Source organism: Dama dama, chromosome 5, assembly GCF_033118175.1.
Source record: "Dama dama isolate Ldn47 chromosome 5, ASM3311817v1, whole genome shotgun sequence".
Lineage (NCBI taxonomy): Eukaryota > Metazoa > Chordata > Mammalia > Artiodactyla > Cervidae > Dama > Dama dama.
The window spans coordinates 26360606-26376085 of record NC_083685.1 but is presented as its reverse complement, the minus strand read 5'-3'; the positions used below and the strand labels follow the sequence as shown (position 1 = coordinate 26376085).

General features: G+C 44.9%; 1 protein-coding gene across 2 annotated transcripts in view; it reads right to left on the bottom strand.

Annotated features, from left to right (window-relative positions):
• The window catches only part of ADGRD1 (adhesion G protein-coupled receptor D1), a 174403-nt gene that overhangs the window by 145943 nt on the left and 12980 nt on the right, over nucleotides 1–15480 (bottom strand). For both annotated transcript variants that reach the window (XM_061142133.1, XM_061142134.1), the window contains 2 exons: nucleotides 14905–15027; nucleotides 150–329 (listed from right to left, as the gene is read on the bottom strand). In XM_061142133.1, coding sequence (XP_060998116.1) covers nucleotides 150–329; nucleotides 14905–15027 — 303 coding nt within the window. The remainder of the gene's footprint in view (nucleotides 1–149; nucleotides 330–14904; nucleotides 15028–15480) is intronic.

Sequence of the window (15480 nt, the reverse complement as noted above, 5' to 3'; positions counted from 1 at the left end):
GTGCCCTGAGGACAGCGGGCTCCAGAGCTCGACATCCTTTTGGTTCATCCACTTCCTATCAGGAGGTGGAGGCGGTGGGGGACCGGGCCTCCCCGCCTTCCCCCCGCCCCCACCTCCCAGAGCATCTCTCAGGCCAGTGGTGCCCTTACCTGGGGGGCTGAAGCTGGCCTCCCACGTCACGGATTTGTTATGCGTGTATAGCTCCACGGAGCCCTTGCCGCCGCTGGAGCAGACTTTGAACCCGTTGGAAATGACCTGTCCTCCGTAGGCAGAAGGGATTGATGTGGACTGTTCTCCTTGTGTCTTCCAGAAAAAAGAGAAGGAGACCCCTGAGGACAGGAAAGACGTGCGGTTATTATTAATGAAAAGTGAATGGGACTTAACCTCATAGAGACAGGTCGGTCTCCCTGCTTTTTGATTTTCATTCAAAAGGTAATTTTTTTCTCATTCTAGAGACAATGTATGTTCAATGCGGAAAATACAAACAATAATAACAGGTAATATTTATTAAGAGTTCACTGGGTACCAGACACTTTTCTAAGGGTTTTAAACAAATGCTCTCTGCTTAAATATGGAGACAGAAATGGCAACTCACTCCAGTATTCTTGCCTGGAAAATCCCATGGATGGAGGAGCCTGGTGGGCTACAGCCCACGGGTTTGCAAAGAGTCAGACATGACTAAACACTGAGCATATACCTCTTAAAAATTTAATATTACAAAATGAGGTTATCACCCCCATTGTGCAGATGAAAAAAACTGAGGCTGGTTTGCCCAAAGGTCCCTAAACTAGAGACTGACTCTGATTAGATTCAAAAAATCTGATGCACAGACATCATCTATTAAGGTAGGTCCTTCCAAAACCTCTTCCATAAACATTTTACAAAGAAAGGAACCAATCATACATATTGGTTTATAAGCCACATTGTTTAAACTTGTGGTATCATAGACTCCTTCCAATGTTCATAAATATGCCTTGACGTCATCTTTGTTTTTAACTGCACAACATGACATTCTAACCAGTTACTGTAGGGAATTCCCTGGAGACCTAGTGCTTAGGACTCTCTGCTCTCACTGCGGAGGGCACAGGTTCAATCCCTGACTGGGGAACTAGGAGCCTGCAAACTGCTTGGTGCACCAATAAGTAAAGCAACAAATAAGTAAGCAAGAACTGTAAATTCTTTGTATATTTATTTTATTTTTAGTTGCACTGGGTCTTCACTGCTGTGCGAGGGCTTCTCTAATTGGGGCAAGTGGGGGCTAGTCTTCGTTGTGGTGTGCAGGCTTCTCATTTCAGTGGCTTCTCTTATTGCAGCCACCAGCTCTAAGCTCACAGGCTCCAGAAGCTGCAGCTCACAGGCTTAGTTGCCCCTCGGCATGTGGAATCTTCCCAGACCAGGGATTGAACCCATGGGCCCTGCATTGACAGGAGGCGTCTCATCCACTGTACCACCAGGGAAGTCCCGTAGATTTTTTTTAAACAGCAACTTCCCCATAACTAAGTCTTAAAGTTTTCTCCAACTTTTAATTTCCCAAACCAAACTGGAAACTAAACCTCTCCACACATCTCAGATTATATGCCTTTACAATAGATTCCCAGTAGAGCATTTTTAGTCAAAGAGGAAGCCCACTTTGAAAGGTTATGAAACTTATAATTGTTCATTTCCAACAAAGCAGGGCCCACGGAGGCCCTGGCATCCAAGACAGCCACATCCAGCTCTTAATGGTGAAGACCTGACGCAGGATCGCCTTGCAGACAAGGGAGGAGCGAGGAGAAGGGGAGGGGGGCAGGCTCCCTAGGGAGGTCCGACAAAGGCCAGACCAGCTAGAGGCTCCTGTCATTGCCCTTTGGAGCCTGATCACCCCCACTCTGCTTCCCCAACTCCAGAAACATTTACCCTTTCTTTGCATGTGAGTAAACTGTGTGAGTGTGAGAGAGAGAGAATGCATGCAACCTGCCGGCCACAGCTTGTAATAGCTGGAAATAAATTAGGCAGCCTCACCCCCCTCAACCTAGTCCAGGCTTCAGGGATGCTGAGAGAGGAGGTACTCAGGGTTGATCAAAACAGGCCCAAGATTGGAACTCCCTGGTGGTTCAGTGGTTAAGACTCCGCCTACCAATGCAGGGGACACAGGTTCAACCCCTGGTCCAGGAAGACACCACATACCACGGAGCAACTAAGCTCACACGGCAAGTACTAAAGCCCATGCACCCTATAGCCTGAGGTCCGCAACAAGAGAAGCCACCTCAATGAGAAGCCCGTGCATCGCAACTAGAGAGTTGCCCCCACTTTGCCACAACTAAAGAAAGCCCACATGCGGCAACGAAGACCCAGTACAGCCAAAAATAAATAAATAAATATGTTTTAAAAGCTAATAAAGTAATATGTACAGCATAATACCATGCGTCTCTAAAAAATTCATAAAACATTATCGTATTTTTTTTTTTAAAAAACATGAAACTTGAAATAATGGATGAGGCTCAGAGAGACTGCAGAGCAGAGATTCAAGTCGGCAGGAGTACGTTCTCAGTGCTATTGAGGAAAGAAAAAAGTCCTCAAAAGTGCCCTGGGACACGGGTCACTGCAATTAAATGACAGGACTTTGGTAGGTTGTCCAGAGAGCGGCTGGGCTGTCCCAGACACTGCTCCTCTTTGCCTTTGCAAAGGCACCAGGTGGAGGGGAGTCCCGGGCCCGAGGTCTCCCAGGTCTTCCGTCTGCTGTCCACTGCAGGGGCACAGAGTCCGGAAAAGAAACTCCAAGCCTCCTTGCTTTGCCTCTCCACTCAGAAACAACCAGTTTCATAGGGACACGAACACAGTGCATTGTGAAACTTCTATTATGAAACGATGTCCCAGTGGGATTCACAAAAGTCCATTTCTTCCCAAACACTTTGCTGCATTGAAAAATTCCTTTCGCTCAATCCTGTTTTGGCGGAATGTCTTTCTGTCCAGGAAGAAAAATTAAACATAAAACATTCAATTTGGCCTTAGGTAAGGGAAGATCGAAGCAGATGATGGTTCCTATAAGCCAAGCTTTTCATTTTGGTTCATTCGGCCGACAAAATAATCATTTCTCTCTGAGGAACAGCTTGTATTTAAATATCAATTTACGTCTTCATTGAGTCTTCAGAGATTCACAATGAGTCCTCTAATATTAGTACTTTCAGGAACTTTGCTTCTTGCACTTGGAATTGTCAATACAAAGAAGAAAAAGTCTAAAGGAAAAAGAAGTGCAGTATTGACAAATTGATTCAACACTTTTCTTCTTCTTATAAGCATTAAATCCTCATCCATCCCAAAAGTTAAGAGAGGAAAGTTCTTTCTTGATAAGACAAAAAAAAAAAAAAAATTCCAGCTGTCCCAAGAAAAGATGGATACATTTGAGTGCATAAATATTATAAAATTCTGCAAGCCAAAAAACTTAAAGCCATGACAAAGTCAAAAGAAAAATGACAACCCAGGAAAAAAAATATTTGTAAAACATTTAACAGGCAAGAAATAAATGTCCTTACTATATAAAGAACTCTTTAGAAAAGTAAGTTCTACTGTTTAAGAACTTACTTTGTGCAAGATCAAATGTCCCAAGAATTTTACATGAGTTAATTCTTTTAATCCTCCCAACAGCCCTGTGAAGTAGGGGTTAATATGGTCCCCATTTTACAAGTGAGAAAACTGAAGCCCAGAGAGGTAAAGTAACTTGTCTAAGGCCACACAGCCAGTGATGGAGTCAGCATTGGAACCAGGCAGTCTGGCTCTGGAATCTGCGCCTGTCATCTCTCTATCCTCTCTTGGAGATGACATTCTTTGGGAGAGGGCTCACTCACTGAATTAGACAACAAAGATTCTCAGGAATTCCATGGAGGAGAAAAATGCCTACAGATGTGGAAGTTTTGCTGTGCATTATCACCTCTGTGTCTGTGGTGAGTGCGGCAGAAGCAGCAGATAGGAATGGGTAGGGAATCTCTCCAGGTAGAGGACCAGACCCACAGACTCGGCACCATGTCTTGCTCACGTAACATGTTTGTAACTCAAGGTGGACCAGAGAGGTGGCCAGCGGGGAGGGCAAGGAGACCCGCAGGTGATGTAGCAGCCTGGACATCCATCCTTCCTCACCCAGCACAGCATTCTTGGGGAGAATCGCTCCCCACCCCTCCAACCTCTGTGTCCTCTAGGTCAAGTGGGACTGATTACACAGCCCCAGGCTCACATGGGCTGGAGCAGTCAGAATCACAGTGACTGGTTCAGGGATGGCCATGCATCAGCTGATAAAAGGGACTCCTGGAGGCTCTGAGCCGACATTGCTATCACACCTGGAAAGCCCTCCTGAGAACAGAGCCAAAGTGATGGAGACACGAGCTTCCAGTGACGTCATCTAAGCACCTGGACCCAGGGAGATTCACCCTGAATCTCCCAAAGAAGCCACACCATCTCCCAGCCCATCTGCTTTCATGCCGTGTGATGTTCCCATTATCCACCAAGACTTAGGCCAGTGCCTCCACCTGCCCTCTGGCTGATCTGACCAAGAGGAGATGACAGAAGTGGCCTTGGCCAGGTTCCAGGGACAGCCATTAATTGTCCGGAAGCTTCAGCTTTTGGCTTCTTGGAGCACAGAACAATTCCAGGCTCCATTGGTAGAGAAAGAAACCACAGAGAGGAGCCGGAGGTGCCAGAGATATGAGTGAAGAAATTGGTCTTGAGAAACCAGCTCAGGGGCACCTTCTGAGGACCCAGCCCTGGCTGCCACAGCTATAGCCATGAGAGATCCCTGCCAAGCCCCAGAACTGTGAGAGGTGATGCTAAATTGTGTTTCACTTGTTAAGTTTGGGAGTGCTTGTTATGCAGCAGTCGATAACCAGAACACAGTCTTACTTGGAGCCTCTCAATAAATCTCCCAAGCCTAGCTGTGTTGAATTCCCACTGCTTACAAACTTTCAGTTGACTATGACTGTCCACAGAGGATGAGTCCCCTTCCTGTCCCTGAAGTCCACCAAAGGCCACCAAAAGCCACCAAAAGGATGTATACACATGGCTTCCTCCGTCCTTCCTTGACCACCACTTCAGGTGACAGGTTCAGGGGGAGGGTGCTGGGGAAGCTGCTGCAGGGTGAGCAGAGGGAGCAAAGTGAGTGTTAGTCACTCAGTCATGTCCAGCTCTTTGTAACCCCATGGACTGTAGCCCACCAGGCTCCTCTGTCCATGGGGATTCTCCAGGCAGGAATAGCCATGCTCTTCTCCAGGGGATCTTCCTGACCCAGGGATTGAACCTGGGTCTCCCACATTACAGGCAGATTCTTTATCATCTGAGCCACGAGGGAAGAGGGAGCAAGGAGATGCTCTATTCTTTTCTGTTTCTAAGAGGACTTGGCTCAAAACAGAGCGTGTGAGATACACATCCACCTACAATGTGATGGCATGAAATGAGCTCATCCACACCTGTCAGCTATGACAGCCGCCTGAAAGCAGGTTTCCATGAGAACCACCCAGAGCCAGCAGAGCAGGCTCAAGAACGTTCTGGAGTGGGGAGTTCCAGGCATCAAAACCAAGGCCATCCCAACAGGCACAAGAAAAGATGCCCAACCTTGCTGATTATCAGAGAAATGCAAATCAAAACTACAATGAGGCACCATCTCACACCAATCAGAATGGCCACCACTAAAAAGTCTACAAATAACAAATGCTGGAGAGGGTGTGAAAAAAGGGAACCCTCCTCCACTGTTGGTGGGAATGTAAACTGGTACAGCCACTATGGAGAACAGTATGGAGGTTCCTCAAAAAACTAAAACTCGAGTTGCCATGGGATCCAACAATTCTACTCCTGGGTCTATATCTGGACAAGTCTATAATTGAAAAGGATACATGTACCCCCAGGTTCATTGCAGCACTATTCCCAATAGATAGGACATAGAAACGACCTAAAAGTCCATCAACAGATGAATGGGTAAAGAAGATAGCTCCTCCCCCATCTTTAAACCGTCTCCACATCTCTGACTCTACCCCTCTGCCCTCTGTCTTTATAAGGACTCCTGTGATGTCTCTGGCCCCACACAGACAATCAGGACAGTCCCCATCTCAAGTTCCTCAACTTAACCACTCAACTTCATCAAAATGGGTAAAGAGTACATGGGATCACTGTGCATTATTTTTTACAACTGCCTGTTCATCTACAATTATCTCAAAATAAAAAGGATCTCATAAAAGACAATAAAAGAGATTTTGCTCGGTCGGGAAGGCCTTTAATCTGATCTGGCTGGTTCAACGTCCAATTTTATTACAGCGTATCTCAGGCATGGGAGTTGGATGTTCTCCCAGTTTTTGGTCAAGAGAGTCTCCAGAACTGGGGCCTTGGTTTCTTTATTTGTAGAAAGAATAGAAGACATCAAGGGAATCTACCAACTGTAGGATTCTAAGCGGGTTTTCCGTGTTGTGTGGCCACTGCAGGAGGAGCGGAATGTACAGGGTTCTGATAACAGAGCATCTCTATGGAGTGGCCGCCTACTGAGTGCTTCTAAAAGAGTACAGGCTGGGAGACAGTGATGGGGAGGTTTGGGTTTTCTGGCTAAGCTGGGAAGAGACCCAGACACCTTGTGGCAATCAACTAGCAAGCTTCTGCCATCGAATCAGATTCCTAACTGATTTTTCTTAAGACCCTAAAGTGTAATCTGTACCTCCCCATTTCAGCAGAGTACAGGTCAATACGATGATTTCTTCCTACTCTTCTTCTTTCTAAGAGTTGATAGTTTCAGTCACTCTGGTCTTGGACAGATTCTCCAAGAGAATTTTAGCATATCAACATGCCCTTATATGGGCTTCCCGAGTGGCTCAGACAGTAAAGAATCTGCCTGCAATGCAGGAGGCCTGAGTTTGATCCCTGGGTGGGAAAGATCCTCTGGAGAAGGGCATGGCAATCCACTCCAGTATTCTTGCCTGGAGAATTCCATGGGCAGAAGAGCCTGCTGGGCTACAGTCCATGGGGTCGCAAAGAATCAGACATGATTGAGCAGCTAACCCTTTCACTTTCATGCCTTTATACAACAGGAATCACAGTATGCGACGCTAATCCCTTCTCAGTCATCTTTCAGTTCTGATTGTGATGAGAAGAAAGTCCGTTTGTATGTAAGTAACAATTGCTAATCCTTGTTTTAACAAAGAAATGCCACATCTCGAATTCAGAGCCTCTGGTGGGCAATGGTACCCACATGGAATTCAACAATGCAGGAATCTTCTACTTAAGAAAATGATGATTGGGTTTCAGTTCTTGGGGATGATAAGTTTCCTTTTCAATTGAATCTAGTGAGTGAGTGAAAGTCGCTCAGTCGTGTCCGACTCTTTGCGACTCCATGGACTACACAGTCCATGGAATTCTCCATGAACCCACGCTAGAGTACTAGAGTGGGTAGCTGTTCCTTTGTCCAGGGGATCTCCAGGGGATCTTCCAACCCAGGGATCGAACCCAGATCTCCCACATGGCAGGTAGATTCTTTACCAGATGAGCCACCAAGGAAGCCCAAGTTTTATAGTTCAGGTGCTACGTGTATATGGTTAAAAAAAAAAAAAAAAGAACCAAAAACATCATACAAGCAATTTAAAAGTGAGAAAAATTTAATAATCTTAAAAACTGTCTTAAAAACATCCTAGCTTGACTGGAAATTTAGATAATTGCATCATTCAACCTCAACCAATTAAAGTAAATAACCCACCCTTGGACTTCCTTGGCATAAATACATCCTGCCTTGCTGCCTTCATAGTCTATATTATATAAGCTGAATTAAGGGGATGACATGCCATTTTTATTTTATTTAATTTTCTTTGTCCACTTCAGGACCATAAGGATAGAATTATGTCTGGCTATGTAAATTTCCTCGGTAAAACTTTCAAGTGATCTATTCTTACCTGTTCTCAAGAGTGCAGAGACCCAGGTGCTAAAAAACACAGAGAATGGCTCCTAAGACTTTCTTATTCATCCCAGAAATCACAGAACAATTGAGGAGCAAAGTGTGAGGCTACATATACATGGTTCAGTTCAGTTCAGTACATGGTTAAGTAAATGCAAGAGACCTTACTCTTAAAGTAGAAATGTTACAAGGTATCAAGTCTATGACCCAAAATTCATTGTCTTTCCTAACTTAATTCTCACTTGACATAGAGAAGTGGTAAAGATGCTGAAGCTTCTACACTATATCCTTAGATATTTTTTTTTCCCCTCAGCTCCATGATTACAAGGAAGTAATAACCAAAATAGGGTGGGAGAAATGGTATAACGAAGAACAAAATTTGGAGAGAAAAAAAAGCTAAATGTCATAGTGGTGGAGAACCTGGTTAACAGAAGAGACACTAGGTGAAAGATGAGGAATTGCATTTTCAGTCATAGTTGAGTTTGCAATGGTAGGAGAAGTGATCAATGAAATGCAGAGAAAAAGATGATCGAGACCCAGAGGGATAGTGTTTCTCTGACTTTAATATACACAACGGAGGCCATAAACTCCAAAGCCTGTCTTTCCAGGGGCACTGACTCCATAAGAGAGCTGGCATGTTTCCTGTAGGCAGCTCAGGCCGTATTTTTCAACTTGCAGACACACTCTTTGTCAGATCAAGCCCTGCATATGAAATGCTACTCATGCGTATGCTTCCTGCCTCCCCAGAAGGCTCTCTCATTTCTTCTAGAAATATCTGGTGCTGTAGGACTCTCTTTCACTCTCGCCATTTCTCTCCTCAATATTATTTTAAGAAAGCCACAGGTGAGTGGACACTTCCCTTCAGTCTCATCAATCAGGGCGCTGAGTCCAAAGTGAAAGTGAAAGTCGCTCAGTCGTGTCTGACTCTTTGCGATCCCATGGACTATACAGTCCGTGGAATTCTCCAGGCCAGAATACTGGAGTGGGTAGCCATTCCCTTCTCTAGGAGATCTTCCCAACCCAGGGATTGAACCCAGGTTTCCCGCATCAGAGGTGGATTCTTTACCAGCTGAGCCACCAGGGAAACCCAAGAATACTGGAGTCGGTAGCCTATCCCTTCTCCAGGGGATCTCTTCCTGACCCAGGAATCATGAACCAGGGTCTCCTGCATTGCAGGCAGATTCTTTACCAGCTGAGCTACCAGGAAAGCTGCGAGAGTCCAAGGGACTCAAGAAACCTGGAAACCACTGGACAGTCACCTTAGCTCTAACCAACTGATGGCAGGTGGGCAGGTAACACTGTAGGATTTTCTGATTTTTTTAAGAGAAGGCAGAAGTAGAGATTTTTTTAATGAAATTTTATCTTTCAGGGGAGTTGAGTATTAATTTAAAAAAACATTTAAAGCACCGTGAGAGAGGCTTTGTTTCTGCAGTTAGGCAGTCTTTTTGAACCCACCCATTCTGCCGAAAGCTTCCCAGGTGGTGCTAGTGGTAAAGAACTTGCCTGCCAATGTAGGAGATGTGAAGAGATGTGGGTTCGATCCCTGGGTTGGAAAGATTCCCTGAAGGAGGGCATGACAACCCACTCCAGTATTCTTGCCTGGAGAATCCCACGGACAGAAGAACCTAGCAGGCTATAGTTCACAGAGTTGCAAAGAGTTGGACATGACTGAAACAACTTAGTATGCACACACATTCTGCCAAAAAACAATTTAGAAAACTTGTTAAAATAGAAGATTTGTGAGAACCGACGTAATGCCAGCAAATAAAACACATTTGTGGACTAGAGTCAGCCTTGAGTAGTTCTGAGATTTAGTCCATGAAAATCACCCAGAGGGCCTGGGTTAAAATTCAGATCTCCTGTCCACAGAGATTTGGATTCAGTGGGTCCTGGACTGGAGACCGAGAAGTTCCATTTTTAACAGTCTCTGCAATGGACTCGTCTGCTGATGGTCTGGAAACAATACTTCAAGAAACTCGGCACTAAATCACCCTGTGGCTCTAGGCTATCTTGTGCCTTCTCTGGACCTCAGTCTGCCCATCTGTGAAATGGACATGGTGAATGAATACTCTCTGAAGCTCCATCAGGCTTTCAAACATCCCTAAAACCCCCAATCATCTAAGGAAGACAGAAGTTGAATCTGTGCTGAACTGTCAGGCCCTTCTGGAAATTTTTTTCCTGAAACACCATTCAGAATATTTTACCATTTTGTTGATGGCATTGAAGTTAGTGACTTAATGCAAAGTTGAAGTTAGTAACCTAATGCAAAGGGTCTAAAAAGTCCTGTCGATGCTGAGAAGAGAATGTAGATGCTGAGATATTCCAGCTGCTGCTATGGAGCTGTAGCAGGTTTCTTGGTGTTTATAAGCAGAGGAAGCTCTAATGCACAAGAGGGAAAAAAGAAGGGTACATTTCCAGAGGGAGGAAAAATTAACAAGTAAAACAGGAAGAAGTTCTTTCTGGCAGGCATCCAAGGTGATTGGGAGTTGAGGTGGAATTAGAGGTAATTACTCAAAATGGAATTTAGTACAATATCAGAAAGAAGTATCTAAAAGTCAGAGGGGTGCAAAAACGGGACTGGCCCATTCAGGATGGAGAAGGACACATCACAAGTGATACACAAATGACAGCCCATCAAGTATGTGCTGGGGAAGCATTCAAAGGCATTTAAGCATCAGAAAGACAGACTCGATGTATCTGTTCAATTGATAGGGATCAAGCATCTATCGTGCTGATATTCATCCCTGAAAACACAACAGTGACCAAGACAGACAGAGTCCCTGCCCTTGCAGAGCTAAATGTCCAAGAAGGAGGACACATAATGAGCAGGTCATCACCAAAGATGCAAGGGACAGAGGGGGACATTCAGGGACCTGTGAGAGCAAAGAGGAATGCAACTGGTGTGGGACTCATCTCTGTAAGAGCCACACTGGAGCTGAGCCCTCAAGGTCTATAGGGAGGACTTCCCTTGTGGTCCAGTGGTTAAGAATCCACTTTCCAACTGGTTAAGAATTTACCTTCCAATGCAAGGGATGTGCTTGGTTCAATCCCTGGTCAGGGAACTAAGATCCCACATGCTGAGGGGTAACTAAGCCTGCACAAAGCAACTGAAGAAAGCCCACGTGCCTCAACAAAGACCCAGCAAAGCCAATAAAACAATAAAATTAAAATAAGGTTTACAGGGGAGTGAAACAAGGTGCTGGAACAGTCCAGGAGGACTCCCTCCTCATGTGGATTTCTGCCTTGTGTGCCTGCTGGCCGTGGGAGTTGGAGGAGAGTTGCCTCAGTATTGAAGGAACACAGACTGTGCTTCCTCTGGTTAATGTTCAAATAGACTTTCTCAAAGGATGCTCCAGAGCCTCTCTCCCATTTGCACCCAATGCCCATGAGGAAATTTCCCAGGAGGCACAATTTGCCAAAAGGCAGGTCACACAGTCAGCTCAGAGAAACAAGAGAAACTGGCCAAGTGGGTGGAGAAAAGCCCTAAGACAAGCAGGTCATGGGTTCGAAATCTCAGAGTGAGAAGCTGTCAGAGAAGGAAGATCCCACGTTCTAGCTGAGAACTCGGAGAGGGAACAGCTAAATTGCTCAGATGTTTTATCCTTTTTTGAAAAGTTCAAACCTCAACCCTGTCTTCTATAACTGTCTTAAAAAAAAATAAAATCAGCCAAAAATATGAACAGAGACCACAAGAGAATTGGGAAATCACAAATATGAAAACAATTGACCTGCTCGACTGGGTGTGGGAAGTGTTTCTCTCTTTAAGTGTTGAGGGAATTCCCTGGTGGTCCAGTGGTTAGGACTCTGTGCATTCATTGCCAGGGCCTGGGTTCAATCTCTGGTCAGGAAACTAAGGTCCCACACATCACACAGCACAGCCAAACATACACACATATATATATATAATCCCAGCTCTGCAACTACCGAGTAACCCCAGCTCTCTGCAACTAGAGAAAGACTTCAAGCAACAGCAAAGACCCAGCAAAGCAAAAAAAAAAAAAAAAAAATTGTTTAATTACTAAAAGTGCACTTGAAATCATCTCACCTACTTCAAAAGCTATGTGGAGTTTGATTTGAAAAATGTTGGATGGACTTTTCCTGTTCAAATCCTGTTCTCCTTAAACATAGAAATGCAAACTCATTGAGGCTCCAGGGAAACCCCCCCAGAGCAAAGGATATGGTCAATAAAATGGAGAAATGCTTACAGTGATCCTTAGGATGACACCCATGTTCGGTGGTCCTGTCTGAAGTCCAAACTGAGGGAGGTATATGGAGCAAGAAATACCCAACTTCCCTCAGCATCTGCCACATTAAGACGCCTGCTAGCATGGTCTCAGGGGGCCAAAGTTGACTTGAGGTTTCCTGGCTTCACCGCATATCTGGCCATACTCTAGAAAAGTGGCCACCCAAAAAAATACCTTCAAAGGCTTCGGTTAACCAGGACACATAAGAAGGTATCAACAGGGTGGAAACATGAAGCCAAAGTTTACAGCTCTCTATACCACGTGAGCTCTTGTCTGTCTCATTTTTTTGGAGGATGAAATTAGTACATGTAATGGGATTAGAACACTCAGTTTAGTTCAGTTCAGTCACTCAGTTGTGTCCAACTCTTTGTGATTCCATGGACTGCAGCATGCCAGGCTTCCCTGTCTATCACCAACTCCCGGAGCTTGCTCAAACTCATGTCCATCGAGTCGGTGATGCCATCCAACCACCTCATCCTCTGTTGTCCCCTTCTTCTCCTGCCTTCAATCTTTCCCAGCATCAGGGTCTTTTCCAATGGGTCAGCTCTTGGCATCAGGTGGCCAAAGTACTGGAGTTTCAGCTTCAGCATCAGTCCTTCCAGTGAATATTCAGGACCGATTTCCTTTAGGATGGAGTGGTTTGATCTCTTTGCAGTCCAAGAACACTGGCACCAACTAAACGATGCATGATTGTGGGTGATTATGACAACTGGTCCAGCCATGTCGGCCCCTGCCATAGGGTCACATCCGAGCAGGCAGGCAGAGTGAGGACCAAGATCCTGGGGACAGGAAGTGCCTTGGGAGGCACCCATGCAGGATAAGACCCCAACAGGCTGGTCAAGTGTTGGACCAGCCACATGCCAGTCTTCAGAACAACCCCATGAGCAGGGAACTAAAATCTGGCTTTGATTGACCCATGTTACAGGTAAGGAATTTGGACTCAGAAGTTAAGTGGTTGCCCAAGGTCACCACAGAAAGGATTAGAACACCACTGAAACCCAGGCTGCCTGGCCCTGGAGCCCAACCCATTAACATGCTCTATGTCCAGCAGGTCCAATGATCAAAGGGTCAGAAGTCAGTGATGAGCTGAAGGGCAACGTCCAACACAAGAGAGGGCCCCTCCATTCAGCCCCACAAGATCGGAATAAGGGAGGGAGATTTCTCAAGAGAAACTGGGAATTTGTATTTTTATGTGAAATTGTCCTATTTTTCAACGTTGGCAACTAATCAAAAAATTTTAACTCCATGCCTGCAAAACCAGGCCCAACCACAGGGCAGGGTGAGTGAGCTTAGAGGCCTCTAGTTTATGACCTCAGAATTCAGGTAAAGTTTTCCAATAGTTCTGATTTCCAGTAGCTGGTCACTATCAGAGTCACCACTAGTCCCATCATCGTCATCACTCAAAGGCTGGTTATCTGTGACAGTGCCCAGCTACTGGAATTCGTGGGGCCTTCCCCTCCCACCTGAGTCAATTCCAGTTTTGGTAGCTAGGGCTGTAGAGATACCTTTCTTCCAAAGAGAGGCTGTTCCCTCTCAGACCCAGAGACAAACTGGACAGAAACACACCCCCACCCTGCTCCTCCTCCCCCGCCCTCCTGACCAAGACAGGGGAAGGGTGAGGCAGGCACCCGCTGCCCTCTTGTTTCTCTTCCTCCTTGTAGCTGAGGCGGGGCTGTTTTAAATTTAGAGAAATAAACAACTCTGCTGTGTTTATAGGGCTGTTTGAATTCAGGAACAGCTTGAACTGTGGATTTGTAAACCTGGCTGTGGTTTTAGACCTCAAATCCCTTTCTCAAAACTCTGGGTTCTGCAAAGTCCAAAATGTATCCTCCCACACGTTATCACCTTGTTAGCTCTGTTTACTTTTACTGGAATGTAACCCATAGGGCCCAGCCAGGTGGAAAACAATGAATTCATCACAGGGCAGTTTTGATAAGCCCATTGGATGTCCAAAAAGACTTAGGGCTTTCAGACCCGCTTGCATTAAACATTTTTTTTTTTCCTAGAAAGAAAAATTTTCGGTTGTTTAGGATAAGGGAACTTGGAGGCTTGAAACTGATTTGGATGGCAGAGAACAGTTTCCCAGAATGTTTTGAAATGTGGCTCAAATCTTCATTTTCTGAAGCTCAGATCCTAGAGAGCCGGTTACTTTCCATAGGGAAAAAAAAAAAAGGAAGAAGAAGAAGTAACAGATTCTTAACTTCTCTTTTGTACCTATGTGTTTCACCCATGGTATTATTTTAACCACAGGCCTACAACCTTTCTTGGGACAGCTCTCACCACTGCCCCCTCCAATCTCCATGGATATAAAAGAAGCGAACCCATGGCACGAGTCTGAAAAGGCATGCCCCTCCCAGACCCATGGCCAACATCCTGGAGCCAGAAATAACGTCCCGTGAGCCACACCATCAATTTCCTGCCCACAAACGCCACGGTCCCATCCAAACTCCACTGCAACATCACCGTGTCTGCTTTTTATGGACGGTTCTTTTTTGTCTGTTTCTTGGGGGGTTTGGTTGTTGTTGTTTGTTTCTTTTTGCTTTACAATATTAAATACTTTGCTCTCATGCCTCTGTGAAATGGTGTTTTAATTCCATCTCCAGGACCAGTCTCTGCATCCCCATCCTCACCCCTCCCCTCAAGTCCGTATGCATGCATGGTGCAGCGGAACTTTGTCTTCACATCTGCCACAGCCCAGAGGAACAGATGCCACCTGGCAACAAAATGAACTTAAAAGAAAGAAAGAAAAGAATGGAGCGCATCACTCACCCTCAGGGCCACACTGTGCCGGATTACTGATGCAGGAAGTTTTGTTCTTTCTGTAATAGAGAAAGGTGACTCCTTTTCCCTCCTTGAGGTAAATGCCTTTGTTGACCTTTCCTTCTACAATATCTAAGTAAGAAGAATGGCAAACATTGTAGATTAATAATTGCAGGAGATGAAAAGTCTGGAGACGCGTCAGGCTTACAAACAACTTTGATCTAAATATGCTGTATTATTTCTATTTATAATTAAATATTTCTTTTGACATTACAGATATTATTTAATATTAATGGTATTTAACATTTCATAATTCATATAGAAGTAATATATTAGTGTCAATATTAAATAATATTCTATATTATTAATATTGTATCCTAGTAATTAATATCACACCAGTGTATAATATGCACTGTAATATGACCACATTATAAGTACTGTATTTGTCAACAGTTGAGATACCAGGAGCCATATGATTAGAATCTCCTACTGTCCTAAACTTTCATGCCATCCACCTCTTCATGAGTCCTTCTCACTGTCATCTTCACATGAGACCTTCCAGGTGAAACCCTGAAATTCAAGTTC